Genomic DNA, 16,648 nt, shown 5'->3' with positions numbered 1-16,648 from the left:
ACAAAAGTGTGTAACTTTCTCTGTAAACCCTAGAAATTTCAGTAATTATTCGATTTTGGTAATTCACCCCCTGCCCTCGTTTGTGAAATCATATGTATTAAGTGTTTCTGTCCACTTTCATGGCAGAAAATAAACGAATTTTGTGAACTATTTTAATATCTCCGACATGGTTTCTTGCAAAACTACAAGTGAAAATAACCCCTTATATGATATTGCGTTATGTTCAGTTAAACTCCATCAGCAAGAACACTTTGTTCGGACCCTTCAGTTTTTCTGAACTATGACGAATGACGATACTTTGATTCAAAGAAATTATTTTCTACTTCTTTACTTAGTGATAAAATAAAAATTGTGTATTAGGTTCTCTCTATTTTGAAGTTGAGTCCAATCTACGATGACTCGTTTGAGTATTTCGACTGGTAAGTGAGGAATGAAACACCTGATGTTTTGCTCCAAAGCCTGATTCAAAGCGAGATCATAGACTCTAGACTTTACATATCCCCACAGGAAAAAGTTTAACGGTGTGACTTGGTTGCCGAAAACGTGAAATTGTCTGTTCACCGACGTGTTCTCTCAATAAATCCATTAATGGATGCGATGTGGAAGAAATATCACCGTCTTGCCGAAATCAAAAGCTTAAATTTTAGGTATCAAATAGTCGGTTATCATTGTGCGACAACGGTCGCTATTGACGGTTACGTTCTCACCGGCATCTTTTTTGAAAAAATATGGAGCAATGATTCCACCGGCCAACAAACCACATCAAACAGTGGGTTTTTAGGATGAAATAACAGTTTTGGGATCCCTTCAGGTTGTTCTTCGTTCCAAATGCAGGAATTTTGTTTATTTACATACACATTGAGCCAGAAATTGGCCTCATCGCTGAACATAATTTGACTCGAAAACTTCGGATCTTCTGGGAGCTTTTCAAGAGCCCATAGAGGGAAGTGATTTCGCTTGGGAAGATCGAGGGGTGCCAAGATGGGTGATGGTGTTGCGAATAATGCGCTCAGTAGGCCGATTATTTTGACCATAAGTTAAGCGAAGCGTGCGAAACACATTTTACAAGTATACAGAACGTGAATTCTCGCAATGAAGTTGAATGCTTTGTAAACGTTGTTCAAGCGGAAGTCTCTTCAGGATGAAATTCCAAACAATACTGAACAAAAATAACAATACAGTTTGACTCACGCTTGAGGTGTCAAAAAAGGCTATTGAAAAAGTGCTTCTGCTTGGATCTCCTGTTATATACATATTTCGTCTGTTTAAAAATTTATATGATTAAAAATGTATGATCTTTATTTGGATCAAGGCTACAATTCTACTCATAGGATTACAAACACTTTCTATGGTGTATTCTCTGAGCCTTTCTCCTTATTTTCATCAACTTTGTTTGAGTAATTTTCACGTATTTTAATACAAACCTTTATTATCGACTTCAAAAAAGGCAATGCAAGCTTTTTAATGCTTAACCAAATATTCTAGACACTTTTTCTAAGTGATGGCTGCGATATTGCTTTTTATTTTTGGAACACGAACACGGAAATCATATTCATAAGCCCAAATCATCGTATCAGTAATGATGCATTTGATGAATGCATGATCCACGTTGAGATCTTCCACTATTTCCCAGATGTCAACACGACGACTTTCAAGCAGTGTTTCCTTATCTTTTTCGATGTTATCATAACTAACAGAGGTGGAGGGACATCGCGTATGCCATAAATTTTCAACGTCTTCTTAACTCTCACTAAATTCTCTGTGTCACTCAAGTACTTGTGTTCGTGATACCACCTTGTGCTTCTCTGTGTCTGATTTAATACTTCAATCCGAATTCAGCCGATGTTAAGCCATCGAACAATATCGCTTCTAAAGTGCAAACGCTCGTTCGCTCGCGGCACTGCGTAGCTCTTTAATCCCTGTTGTTCTTATTTTTAATGATTTAATTTTCCTTTATTTCAATTTATTATATGTTTTTGTTACTTTGCAACAACATTACATCCGGTGAATCCGATGTCCGTACAACCCACAGCGTCTGCGGCACTTAAGCCCAAATGTTGGCTCAAAGCGACAGACGCGCCGAACTTTTATGCCGCTCCATCGGCTATTGGAAATTGAAGTTAAAATTTCAATTATGCAACACTCGAGGACATGCACGATTGGGGCCGATGATTTTTCCGCCGAAGCGCTTGTGTTTATTGTGCGCGGCATTGTTTGAATTTCATTTATTGTTAGTCGGCCATTCAGGCTTTGGCAATAATTGTTGGCTACGAATGCGGCTGTGTATTTGTATATGTATATGTGTGTGTGTGTGCTTATGCATATAAATAAACGCTTATGCATATTAATGTGCGTGAGTGTGTGTGCGCGTAATAAATTACGAACAATGCAACGCACTTGTGGCCAGTTTTGTTGATTGTTGTTGCCGCTGTTGTTGTTGTTGTGTTGGTTGTTGTTGCACTCAACAGTTTGTGGCCTGCATCATGGCGAAAACACGAAAAATGCATTTGCAATACAACAAAGGGAACACCGGCAGAAAAAAAACAGTTAAACAAAACAATGAAAAACTAAAAAAACACGCTTGCAAGCTACAACAACAAAAACATTATTGCTGAACTGGCGTGTGCACACACAAAAATACGCAATAAAGCGCGCAAATAGCCACGAAAAGTAACAATTGCACAACAATCGAAAATGCATTTCACCGCAATAACAGCAACAACAACAACAACAACAATGGTATAACATATAACAACAAAACAAACAGCAGCCACAGCGCGTACATCGCTGAGGCCCTGAGCTACGCGAATAGCACTGAATGGCCGGCAATAGCAGCGCTCTACAACAACAACAACAATAATAGCGCCAACAATAAGCGCACACAACAATAACAAGAAAGTTTACAATTTGTTATTTGATGTCAACATGATGAAGTTGAAAGCATCAACAATGGTGTCCACCAAACCGACAACTAAATAAACTTTACGTGCAACATTTCCGTTAGTGCCACATGTGCACGCCAATAAATATACCGCTCACATACGTACACACTCACAAACATGTGTGTCTAGTTGTCTGCGCCTACATATGCAGTTTCAATAAATTTACTCATGTTTGTATTTAAGGGCGAACCAATTGCACAAATTGAAAGACAACAAACAGCGGTGTCACCCTCCTCCCACCCTGTGGTGGTTGCAATGCTGCACTTTTTCTTATTTTATGCGTTTCAATATTTTTGTTCACTAAATGCAGGTGGGAGTTTTGAAGATTTGTTGAAATATCACATAATTTAGGGGGAAATCGGTCTATGAGAGCCACAAGAGAGCAAAACTAGAGCCTTATAGGTAGTCAATTTGAATAGTCTTTCATTATTTGATTTTTGGTTTTCGATAAAAGCACCTGCGACCTTCGCCAACGCAGAGACTACTCTATTCAGGAGAAGATCAGTAATGACGTTCTGTTACAATCTCTACTAACCTCATCAGTTTATCTCTTTAGCAATCAGTCAGTGGACTTGCCAGAAAATTTTCAAAAAGCCGGTATTTGCTAGCTTAAAATCAGCGTAGTATCTTTAATTAATAAAACAGCGACAAAAAATAATATTGCCCTATTCCATTCGCAGTAGTGTCGAAGCATTCAGATCAGTGAGTTTCAACGCTCTGAGCGAATGAGCTTCTAGATGCGCCTCGTCCGTAGCGACACCCTTGAAAAATATGATTTCCTCTAGTAATAAGTTTAGTTCGACATAATATACAAACAAACGATTTCGATTTTTTCTTTTTTGAGCCTCAGTGAAATAGTAAAAGAGTCTATTTACTATATAGAGCTTTCTAATAGCCCATATTGCCTATAATATAGAGTATCCGACAAAACTATGAATACCCTATGAATGTAAAGATCAAAATGATTATATCTTTCGAGAAATGAAATTTATTGCCTAGTTTGTTTTCTATTTTGCTTATGTGCATTAAAAAAATTTAATTTAAATATTGTACATTTGTAATATAGTTCCAAAATTCGCTATCATCTGAGAAAGAATATAAGTAATATTTAGCAACAACAGTTAGTATAACCCTATACATTATAGGGTTACCTTCTAAGTAGAGTTTAAATACTTAGTGTTGCCACGTTTAGCGTTATTTGCAACCAAAAGACTTCGAGACATGCTGTCTACCAGCAGAGGAGGAAGATATTGTGGTTTGTTATTCCAAGAGCCCTTAAATATAATAAAGATCTTTTGTTTATTGGAACGACAAGAAGATCGTTCCGCCTTAACATCCATATATGTATTGGTTTAAAACTCAATAGGATATAAGTCAAGTACAGAAATTAGTAGGAGCTCCATCAATTTGGTGTTATTGTCCTGCTGGTATATAAAGTTACTTTCTAAGCTTATTTTTTGCGCTGTGGGCTCTAAATTTGAACTCAACATCTGTACGTAGGACTATCCCTTCTGTTTACCGTTGACCATTAAGGTGCTTTGTATGCATTTACTTTGGAGCCTCCCATGACTCTTTCGCCAAATTTTTTCTATGCCTTTTGTATTTTTTAATTCGAATTTGCTCTCATCACTCCAAATTACTTTATTCCAAAAATTTGGCGATATTTGATAGTACTTTTTGGCAAACTCCAATTTCGCCTTCTAGCTATTTTTACTGATGAAAGGCTTTTTGATCTTGTAGTGGCTGGAATTACCATCTTCTCGAATTCTACGCTGAATTGTTGCTCTGTTGAATAAATAGCGCTGTAACAGTCAGGTCTTTCTTCACTTCTCTTATTATTTAAGTCTATTCGCAAGTATGGCTGCTTTTGGGAGGCCTGGTCTTGCCGCATTCTCCAGTCCACCATTTTTCTTGTAATTTCTGACCACTTTTTGGATTGTGACCGTGCTCCAATAATATTTTTTTTGTGATTTTGCCGTCCCTTAGTTCATAAAGTTGATCCTGAATAATCAGTTTTCGCAAGTCAACACTTATTTCTATAGATCTTGGCATGTCACTGAATAGAATCTTATAAGTATTGACTAAAACAACTTATTGAGATTGAAATGATAAAGCTTTACCATTCTTAAGTGTGTGTTCTGATATTTATAGTATAAAAATTATTTACACAAGAAACACTACGCCCAAATACTCGTATTGTCGCGGTTGCTTGCTTTTGTCGCGTGCATAGCTCCAGTGATCATCAAAAAGTCTTCATTCTGCAAACGAAGCAAAAGCTAACGGTAAATAATATACCGTTGTAATATGTGCAATTTTTTGGTTGTTCAACACTTGGAAGAAATATTCAAAAAGTAGTATGAAATGTGATGGACTAACTCTGACGGTTACAATATATAAATGATCAACGTGATGAGCTGAGTTGATTTAGTCATGTCCGTCTGTCTGTCCGACTGAACATACGCGCACTAGTCGTTCAGTTTTTTAGATATTGATCTTAAATTTCGCATACATCCTTTCCATGCCAAGAAATTGCTCATTTGTCGGAACTGCCGATATCAGACTAATAGCCGCATACTGATGTCATAGAAACTTAGCGCTCGGTATCAAGAGCTTGTAAGGTAAACTTCTTTATTTGACGAGATATCTTCACGAAATTTGGCACGGATTATTAACTGCGGTAACAATGCGATCTCCGAAGATATTGTTCAGAACGGACCACTAAAGCATATAGCTGCCACACAAACTAAGCGCGCAAGCTCAAGTCCTTGCTTAGACATTTTTTTCATCTTCACAGTATTTAACAGAGGTTACTATTTAAGCCAATAATAAAACGTCTGAAGAAATATTCCAGATGGGATCTCTGTATATTTTAGCTGCAATGGAAACTGCATGACTTAAATGAACAGTTGCGGTGTACCCGAAGTTAGCGTGTTTCTTGCTCCTTATTTTGTTTTTAATAAAGCTGTTGAACTCTGTTTTAGAGCAAATGGTATATTTCATATATTGCATACATTTATTTTCTGATTCTTTTGATTTTATCGTAATTGCGAAAGCAGGGGTTTATTGTCCACCGAAGCTTTGATTCAGAGAAGTGAAAGATAAAAGTTCATATAATTTTAGTAGACCAAATAAGAGAAATTTTTCGATTATAATTCGATCAAAGGACAGTTCATATGCCGACTTTGTATCTTTCGCTCAGCTTAGTCACAAAATAAGCAATGCGCATGCTTACAATTACATTACATCCAACATTGAACATTGACTTAGTGTGGCACTGTTGTGCGAAAAAAACACAATCACCAGCCATCTACTATAATACACATTTTAACATATAAGTATACACTGAAAGCCGATATGTATAAGCAACTGTGTAATACGAATATTACAATTAAGCCAAAAGTACTTTTTGAACTCTTAGATGAACCAAGTATTTAGAAATTTCTTTTACATACATGCGTTTTCGAAAAATTTGCGAAGTTGCGTAGGTTGAGTAATTATTGTTCGGTCTTGTTACATACATATCCCTCTTAGTTAGTCCAGCAATTAGTTAGTGCTGCTATAGCTTTTGTTAAACCTTATATTTCTTCTCTCACTCACTCTATATCTCAATTTTTTCTAACTCCTACTATCTCCCTATGTAATCAAAAATGTTATTCGAGCGATTCGATTTTGTACTCATCTTTTTCCAACTTTCTCTTCTTACCTCACCGCTGGTAGTAATCACGACAGAAAATCTTCAAATTTCCCAATAGAAAATTATTCCAACTTTTTTCTCACTAAAAGCAAAAAAAAAACAACAAAAACAATTTTCTCGTAGGCGACTTCCTAATACCTCTGCTTGATTGCACCAACAATGCCGGCAGTAGCAACAATTTCACAGTCACAGCAAGCGATGGCACCGGCAGCACAAGCGGCAAGAGCAAGCAGTGCTCGGGCGTTGCAGCTGTCAGCCGCTCGAAGCGTTATCCCCCCTACCTATTCGTGCCGTGCGGCGGCAAGGGCAACAAAATCATGGCGCCACTGAATGGAAGGCAACAGAAATTACTGATTTATCAGAGCTGCAGTGATGTTTGAGTTTGTACAATTCGACTACCACTTAGCACACACACACACACAAAATGACAGACAGACAGGCAGAGTTACAAGCACTCCTACTTACAGTAGCCAAAAAAACAACAACTTGTCTAATTAATAAATTCAAACCTGACAGACCTTTGCACACTTCTACGGGTGTGTTTTGTCCTTCATTGATATAGTCTCACCCACACATATACACAAACCTATGGTTGCACAATTTTACGACTTTCCAATCATTTAATTCATCTCCTTATGCACTTTCATTTCTGCATTTGTTTTGACTTTTCGGTCTCTGGTAATTCCTTCAACTTTGCTGATTGCTAGAGTACTCAAGCAACTCGACTACATAGTTGCCGTTACTTTAACGGAGAAAACTGTATTTTTTTAAGAACAAGTTGAGCAGCTTTTTGGCATTTTTATGTACCAACGGCTAAGATGTTCTTTCCACAAGATTTCAGTTGTGTTATGGAAGAAGAAAGATCTTGAAAGTATTTGGACATCCTTCAATGGTTCGACTGCTTGCTGAAGTATAAGAGGCACGAAAGTTTGAACAACAATTGAGTTGAGATTCACAGCCAGCATTACTTGCCCGTCATTAACATGGCCCGCTTTCGCTCACTGATGTCTCAAAAACTATCAGGTTGTTAGCTGGCCTGCTTTCTTGTCTCTTCTAAAATAATAACAGGAACTCTTTTCTATTATTTGCGTTGAAACTTTAGGAAGTTGAAATAAAATATTCAAATTTCTCCGCTCCCAATACTTCTTGACCTTTCTAGTGTACTTCATTTTGGTTTAAAAGCTAATTTTTCTATTTGGTTATAAGAGAACTTGTAGCCTGTCGTATTTTTCTGCACTGAGGTTGTGGAACCAGTAAGTTAGGTGCTTTAAAGAAATTAGCAGTGGCAATTTTCTTACCACACTTGATTTGAAGCCTGTTATTCTGTTTCGCAAAATATTTCAATTACCTAACAACAGAGTGAACACAACGGAAACAAAAACTTACAAACCATGACTCTTAGATTGGATTTCTTGGATAATTAATATTGAGACAGCTTTAGCAAGAATAAATTCTGTATCCATCTAGTTTCCATTTAAAAACTTTAAATTAAATTTTCGTGTTTTTATAAATTATTTTAAGCTTATGTAGAGCGTTGTCTGAAATAAACATTTTTGAAAAATTTCTGTCATTTTTTGTGGCTTTTTTCTTATCGATTTTCACCTCATTTTTAATATTTTTTGTAAGAAATCTTGACGAAAATCATCAGAAAAAACACAGAACCTTCAAACTTAATGGGGAGTATTTCTCAAGCATCATTCGATAGAACATTCTTTAGCATATACTTTTTGAAGATAATCTGAAATGTAATAGCAGTTCTTGAATCTCTTCTGGTTGGTCTTCGTCCCAAATGCGGGAATTTTGTTTATTTACATACCCATTGAGTCAGAAAAGGCCCTCGTCGATGAACAAATTTTGGCTTGTAAACGTCAGATCTTCTGGAAACTATTCAAGAGTCAATAGGCCGAAACGATATGTTTGGGAGCTAAGTGTCGAAGCATAGTCGTAAGAAGCGGCGAAAAATATTCTTTACAGAACTTCAGTTTTCTTGCTGGACGTTGTCTATTCGGTTCGTATTTGTAAATGTTGTTCAGGCGTAAATCTTTCCACAGTGAAATGCCAAACAATACTGAACAAAAATAACATGAAAGCTTGACACAACTCATGCGTTTTCTGTTCAAAAAAGGCCATTGAAAAAGTAACTCTACTTGGATCACCAGTTGCATAGAATGTGTATTTATTAATTTGTTTCTTACATAAGTCGAGTAAACCTATAAATGCGAAACATGCAGAAATTAAGAAAACAGCTTACATGATCAACATGGCGTATACGTAACAAAATGCAATATAATCCTTTTTTCGACGAAGACTATTTTATAGCGCTTTACTATGATATATTTACATTTCTCCGTCACTTTCCTCTTAATTTTTACCTCAGCTATACAATTTCGAAAATATTATATATAAACTAAATATACAGCAATAAAGCAGGCTCCAATTCGATTATGCTAGAAAATTGAAACTTGCAATATAGTTTTAATTTCTTGCTATTGACTCAAAATATATGTTACATAACTCATAGTAAATTTCATTAAATTTTCCTTGCTTCAACTCACTTGTGTGCATACTCGACTTTTCTTAATTGGTTATTTGGCAAATAGTTACAACAAAATTGAATATTGGTTACAGTATTTTTTGAGAAATGTGTGAAATTGAGCCATATGCGAGGTAAATTTGTTTAAAATATTTTTTAATTCCTCGAAGTGAAAGCAACAGCTGTTTATAACGCTGTGATTTGACATATGTAAATTGAAGATTTTGCCAACACATGTTGCAAATACAACAGGAGATTAGCATACACATATAAGCATACATAAGCAAGTGTATTTAGAATAAGCATTTGCTAGTTTCTATTTTCAATTTTTACTTTTATTTCTCAATTTCCCGCAATGATTAGTTTTGCTGCATACTTGCTGAGAGTGCATTCGTTCATTTTGCTTGAATACATACATATTTTTTGCCCTAAAATCACAAAGAGGGCACACAACATGTAAAGCTCGATTGTAAGCTGCTGTGGTTACTAAAATGTGCACAGAAAAAAATCATGAAAACTAAAAGGGGAGTAATTAAAATCAAATAAAATCAACATTCACTTTTCAATTTTTACTGCTTCTAGTATTTCTGGCGCATAAAAAGTAAAAATACTCACAGGTGTTATTTGCATGCGGGCTGAAGTGCGCTCAGAGAGGTGGGCAGTTGGGCCGTTAACGGGTGGGCGGCCAATTAGGCAGCCCGCAAGTGTAAATATTGGCATTAAATACGCAAATAACTGTGAGCAGCTGGTAGGTAATAGCTAATTTGAGAAGTGAGGGGGCTTTTTATATGCTGAGGCACATAAGCACACAAATATAGGTGTAACTGTATCAAAAATAATGCAACACATGACAGCCAGGGCGTATACGCAACATCGCTGTGTATAAGATATGAGCGCACGTGTATGCGTTTGTGTGCGCCATTAACAGACAATTGATTGTTTTCTCAACTCCACTATTTCTTCTCGTTATGCATTTATCCTTTGTTTGTTTAAAAATTGCCTTTGCTTCGTCAATCAAGTCAAATTAATTGATAAAAACTTACAGCTTTACACAAACTCAGCTGTCAAGTGAAGCACTCAAGTTGCACAATGTGACTTTAGATTATTGCTTTGTATATTTTTTATTACTTTTTTTTGTTTTTGTGAAATTTTCGCTTTGCTTTGTAATAAAATATGCTTGTCTTTGCTGCGTGTCAAATGCCATAATTTTCTCAGACCTTTGAGTGCAGCGCCCACTATCAACGCGCAGCTCATTAGAGTAATGCCCTTTGCCACTTACAAAGGTGTTACAACATAATGGCGCATGTCGAATATATTATGTTACGCAACTATCGCGCGCTTTGAAGTTACTTTATCATTCAAAGTAAAATTTTTTCTGTTAAAAAGTGTAATGCGAAGGGCAAACTACTGTGAGTCATAAGTTACGAATTTAATTATATTTATTAAATTAATTTGTTTAAAAAATTCAGCCTGACAATATTGAGTGATTATTGAGCTTATTTTTAGAGCAAATATGGTTTTTTGAAATATTGCGCAGTATTTTAATGTCGCTTTTGTAGTCGATAATGTCCTTCTAAAATTTCTAAAGCCTAACTTGCACTTGGGGTACAAATGTGATGAAATCAAGTTGATATCGCCTTGAGTGGAAAAATGTATTGCCTAAAAATAGTTAAAAAAAATTTCATAAAATATTTATCGGTAAATAGCCTTCAGCATTGATTTACGTGTAGCGCGATATTTTTTTATTCTTATTGATGAGTCGACGTTGCGAGTTTTCGAGAGAAAAGTTCTGGGAAAGATTTATGGTCCTTTGCGCGTTGGCCACGGCGAATATCGCATTCGATGGAACGATGAGCTGTACGAGATCTACGACGACATAGTTCAGCGAATTAAAACACTAGGTCATGTTGTCCGAATGGGCGAAAACACTCCAGCTCTGAAAGTATTCGACGCTGTACCTGCAGAGGAAGAGGAAGACCTCCACTCCGTTGGAAGGACCAGGTGGAGAAGGACCTGACTACGCTTGGAATATCCAACTGGCGCCACGTAGCGAAAAGAAGAAACGATTGGCGCGCTGTTGTTAACTCGGCTATAATCGCGTAAGCATTGTCTGCGCCAATTAAGAAGAAGTATTGAGAACAAACGTTAGGGTCTTTACGATAATTTGCTCGAAAATTTCTTTTTCGTCAGATTTTTCAATACTGCTCGAGAACATTCTTTTTCACTTCTACTTATGATAAATACTTACTTTTCCACAGTCTAACAAGAAGTCATTTTATGGGGCATATCTAGTGCGTAATTCAAATAAAATCGATTTTTCCGATATCTTATATTTGATAAGAAAAATTTTAATATATGTGGGACTGACAGACGGACGCAAGAAAACTAGAAGTGGACGCAACTTTTAAACACCTACTACTAACATATGCAACACTGCGAGCCTGACGAACACAAAACATAAAATGAAGATAATAACGAAGGGACGCTAGCGCGTAACTGAACGAGAACGACGAGTCGTGTTATGGTCATCAAACCTGAAAGACGTACTATTTTAGCATCATCTAAAATATTTTATAATAAACCATTGTTAAACTGGAATTAATAATTTAAAATAAACCTATGTAATTTAATTATAAACCTACATATATAAACGCCTAATAGCCTCCCAAAGTGTTTTGAATGCCAAGTGAGATTTTTGTTATTTTTTGTTTGGCACAAATGTTAAGGTCTTCACGTTAAGTTTTTTTCTCAAAATCTCATTTTCAGTCACATTTGTCAAAGCTGTTCGACAACATACTTGTCTTTACTTCGCTAAATGCAAAGTATCAAGTGCGTAGTTAAGAAAATTGTTTTGTTTTTACGATAATGCAAAATATTTTGAGTTGTAACCTCCTAAAGAGTAGCCGTTTAGTTCTATCAGCACCATTAGCTTAGCTTCAAAATGCGATTTCCTCAAAACTATTTTTATCACATTTCCACAAAATTTTAGATGAATTTCAAATATTTAAAAAAATGCCAATATATTTTCAATTCTTGAATTTTCTTCGAATATAAGCCATTCCATGAACGATATTTTGTAGTAGAGGCTTTTTCAGCTTTGATCTTTGGAGAAGGTGGAGTATCCTTTTCTATGGCTGCTCCAACAATGCACAAAAGATATTTAAGTTTTTTCTTAAAAAATGCTATTTTAAAAAATTAAATTATTTATTTTTAATTAAAATAAATATGTTCAAAATTGTCAGGCTGTCACACTATCTGTGTTCCTTATGGTCGCCTGCTTTCGATTTTCTTCCATGATCATTTTATGTTTAAATCTCCCTTATGAAATAAGCTTAGTTTTCCAAATTTAGTTTTCAGCAGTTTAAGCTTCAGTAAAATGCAAATATACTAAGGGAAATGTTCTCAGCTAAACTGGTAGAACTATTTCACTTTCTGTTGTTTAGAAATATGATTTTGAATTGTCTATAATTTCATCCTTTATAATATATTAATTTCTAGATAATATTGAATTTTATCTGAATTCTGAAAGCCAAGCCTATTTTTCCACTTTGACAATATAGGTACATATCTGACTATTGGAAAACAAGAAACTTCAAAGCTGCACATTTAACTAAAATATTAAAGAGTATCTCTTTCAAATGTGGCCGAGACTGAGTCTCCGATGGTCCATCCATTGAGTCCAATTTTTTATGACTCGTTCGATCATTTCTACTGGTAACTGACTCGCGTATTGCTCCAAAGCCTGAATCGTAATGAAAATGTCCGGAAAGACTTTAGACTTTACATTATTCCCACATGAAAAATCTAACGGTGAGTTTCCACGATCCTGGCGACCAATCAACAGATCCAAAACGTGAAATAATCTGATTACCGAAGTGTTGGCTCAATAAATCTGTTTATTGATGTGATTTGTGGGAAGTGGTGTCATCTTGTTGAAAACAAATTTCGCCGAGATCATGACCTTCAATTTCTGGCATCTAGTAGTCAGTTGTCATGGCTCGATAACGGTCGCCATTGACGGTTGAGTTCTCACCGGCATCATTTTTGAAAAAAATATGGACCGATGATTCCACCGCCCCACAAACCAAACCAAACCATAGTTTATTCTGGATAAAATAGCAGCTCTTGAAACTCTTCAGTTTGCTCTTTGACCCAAATGCCGCAATTTCGCTTGTTCTCATGTTTATTGACGCAGAAATAGGATCTTCTTAGAACTTTGCCTGAACCAACAGAGTGAAGCGATCTCGCTTGGGATAGTCGAGCGGCCTTTAAGTTATAAATGTTCCAACTTTAGATTTCTACTTAAAAAAAAACTAATGAAAACTTGAATCACCCGTTAGTATAAAAAGGCGAATATACCCTACTCTCTCTCTCTTTCCCTCCCTTTTTCTCTCTTATTCGCTTACTTCATGACTACGAATTCAGAACTATTTTAATATCTTTACATTCATGCTGCCTAAAAATTGTTTAGAACTTCTTCTCACTTTGCTTTAAGCAAAAAAAAAAAATTCAATTTCCTATTTTTCCTAACCATTTCTTTGCCACCTTATCAATACAAAAGTGTTTCAGCAAAAACACAAAATCTAAAATTATTTGGTCTGTGCCACCTGATAAGCTGGTGTGTTGATACGACTTCCATTACACACGTGGTTACTTCATACTTACATTCTAATGCCTTCAGATATTAAGTTGAAAAGTGAAATGATTTTTTGCTGCAAGTTCAATGCTTAAGCTGCCTCCAGCAGCAGCACTTAAAGCACCAAAATGCATTTAAAGCTTCGCCCTACCTTCGAGATGGCCGAAGCGCAACCAGCTTCTGCGGCAGATCCTCTTCATGTCGCCGCTGCTGTGAGTGGCAATCCTTACACAAACTTACTCAAGCTTTATTTATGTATAAACCAGTACATGTAAGTGCATGTATGTGTATTGAGAGTATAATTGTATGTGTGCGCAATGCGTAATTTCCGCCTTTACAAGCAGGTTTACTTGCACGAACTGAATGTAATCGAAATGATGAAGTCGGTGATTTGGTTGTGGCTGATGGTTCATGCGTTACGATTTCACATGAATACTATACATGCTTTATATACATATGTATATGTATACTATACATACAAACATACATATGTATGTGTGGCTGCATAAGCACTGTATTATGGCAAGTGTGGTATATTTTCTCTTTATTTCGCTCTTGTGCGAGTCTTTTTTTCGCATATATGCAACACTTCTATCAACGCGATTTGACACACTCAACTGCAGCAACAATAATAGCAACAACTATAACAACATCAACATTCGACATGCTATCAGCGTGATGGCAAACCGCATGAGCTTCACTAAGGAAGTTCTCTGTGTGTGTGTGTGTGTGCGTGTGCATATGAGTGTGTTCGCGTACATGCGTATGTGTGTGTATCTTTATGACCATAAGACGCCATATAGCAAGGAACACAACTGCGACGCACTCTCATATAAAGTGCAATAACAATAAAATGTACAGAAATAACGGAGCTATATAAAAGCTGAAAGTTAACGGCATAAAGCCAAATGCGAACGCGAGTGCCGTGCCCACAGCACTCATATGCTGCAGGAGGAGTAAAACACACACACACACATGTATATACCGCCTCACACGAGTAAATGTATATTACCGCACGTTGCACGCTTGTTGCGTCGCATAAAAATGTTGCGAGTATGAGTAAGTGCCGCGTCGGGGAGTTGGCGCTGACAGTTCCGTAGAAGTAAAAGCGAAGTGTAAGCAAATCTAAAGCAATAGCGCCGCACATAATAAAACGATATAAAAATGAAATAAACTCAAAACATAATGGCGACGTCGACTGAAAATAAAATAATAAAAACAATATGTATATATCTCTCAAGCCATATTGCACACATACACACATATACATAAATACATGCTCATGTATAGTATGTCTTGGCTTGTGTCTGCGAGTGTGCTCTCTTATGGGCTCAGGGGTCAAGGCGGCACTTGGCAGATCGCATGTCAGCGCTGAGCAGTGATTCTCGCCAAGCGGCACTTTTGCGTGTTTTTCAGTGATTTCTCGAAGCTTTAGCACCTTTCGCTTTAATTACTTCGGCATGCCTTTGAAATGGCGTCTAATGGCACTGCGAAATTTGGACACATTTTCCTTTTGGCTTTTTTGCTTTTTAATATGCTTTTTTATTTCTCATTTGCCAAAGCTTTTTATGTGTTCCCTGCTTTTTGTTGTAAATGTGTGATATTTATGTAATTCACAAAAACATTCTGCTAATTAATTTATTACTTATATTTGAAAAAGTCAATTTGTTTTGATATATTAGGTATGCAATAATAGAAAATTAATTTTGAAGAGGCGATCACTAGACGTTTTACATTTAGTACGGAAGTTAATGATGTGATTTGCTATAAAAGTGGAAAGAGATTGTACTATATAACTCATAACTAACCGTGCGTAAGAATATTATAGGATAAATAATTTGCTATAATTATTTAGTTTAAAAATTTTAAGACAGAAAAAATTTGCTATAATTATTTGCTATAAAAATATTGCTATTATTAAGAATGCCATTAAATTTATCAATACATATAGTATATCAGCTCATTGTGGAATAAATGTTTAGCTATAATTATTTGGAATAGTAATTTTGGAACAAATATTTTGCCATAAAAATATTATGGCGTAAATATTTTGCTATAAAACATTACGAAGTAATTGTTTTCCCCTAATTTTTTGCTATAAAAATATCATTGAATAAATGTTTGCTTTGATAATTTGCTATAAAAATTTTGATATAAATATTTGGATATAAAAAATATTATTGAATAAAACTTTTGCTATAAATCATTGCGGCGTAAATGTATTTCTAAACTTTTTTTTCTATAAAAACTGTATGGAGTAAACGTTTTGCTATAATCATTTGATATAGAAACATTGAAATTTACTATACAAATTATGAAACAAGTATTTGGCCATAAAAAGATCTTCAGTAAAACCTTTACTATAAAATATTGTGGAGGAAACAATGTTTTGCTCTAATCATTTGCTATAAAAACATTATGAAATAAATTGTATGCTTTAATTATTTGTTTTAAAAAATTTATAAACAAACGTCTTGCTATAATAATTTGCTATAAAACGAATTTGATTGTTAATCTTATGTGCTTTATTCTATTATTAAAACAAGTTGGCTTCTTTAGCTTACCAGAAATATTACACACACTAAACTAACTGCATCACCGATTTTATATATAAAAATAAACATTTATGTATTTAAAATACTAATAATTCAACTCTTTTTTCAACTTTATTTCGTGCTTTCGCTTTGTTCTACTCTATCATTGCACCACACCTACACACATACACGCACAATTTAATTTTCTAAACCCACAAATACACCACATCCCTTTCCACGAACTCCACACTTGCCACCTATGACCACACTCAACAACAAAAAACTCAAATATTTGCAACTGTGGTGTGT

At 35.5% G+C, this 16,648-nt stretch overlaps 1 protein-coding gene across 3 annotated transcripts in view; it reads left to right on the top strand.

Moving 5' to 3' along the window:
• Positions 1-16,648, top strand: part of LOC126762147 (hemicentin-1) — a 268,515-nt gene that overhangs the window by 245,644 nt on the left and 6,223 nt on the right. The window contains exon 17 of one of the 3 annotated variants that reach the window (XM_050478685.1): positions 6,760-7,016. The exons of the other annotated variants lie outside the window; for them this stretch is intronic. Coding sequence (XP_050334642.1) covers positions 6,760-7,016 — 257 coding nt within the window. The remainder of the gene's footprint in view (positions 1-6,759; positions 7,017-16,648) is intronic. 3 annotated transcript variants of the gene reach the window in all.

The sequence above is a fragment of the Bactrocera neohumeralis genome, chromosome 2 (genome assembly GCF_024586455.1).
Source record: "Bactrocera neohumeralis isolate Rockhampton chromosome 2, APGP_CSIRO_Bneo_wtdbg2-racon-allhic-juicebox.fasta_v2, whole genome shotgun sequence".
In the NCBI taxonomy this organism is placed as follows: Eukaryota; Metazoa; Arthropoda; class Insecta; order Diptera; family Tephritidae; genus Bactrocera; species Bactrocera neohumeralis.
Note: the sequence above shows the minus strand (reverse complement) of the source record. Positions and strands in the feature narration are given on the sequence as shown.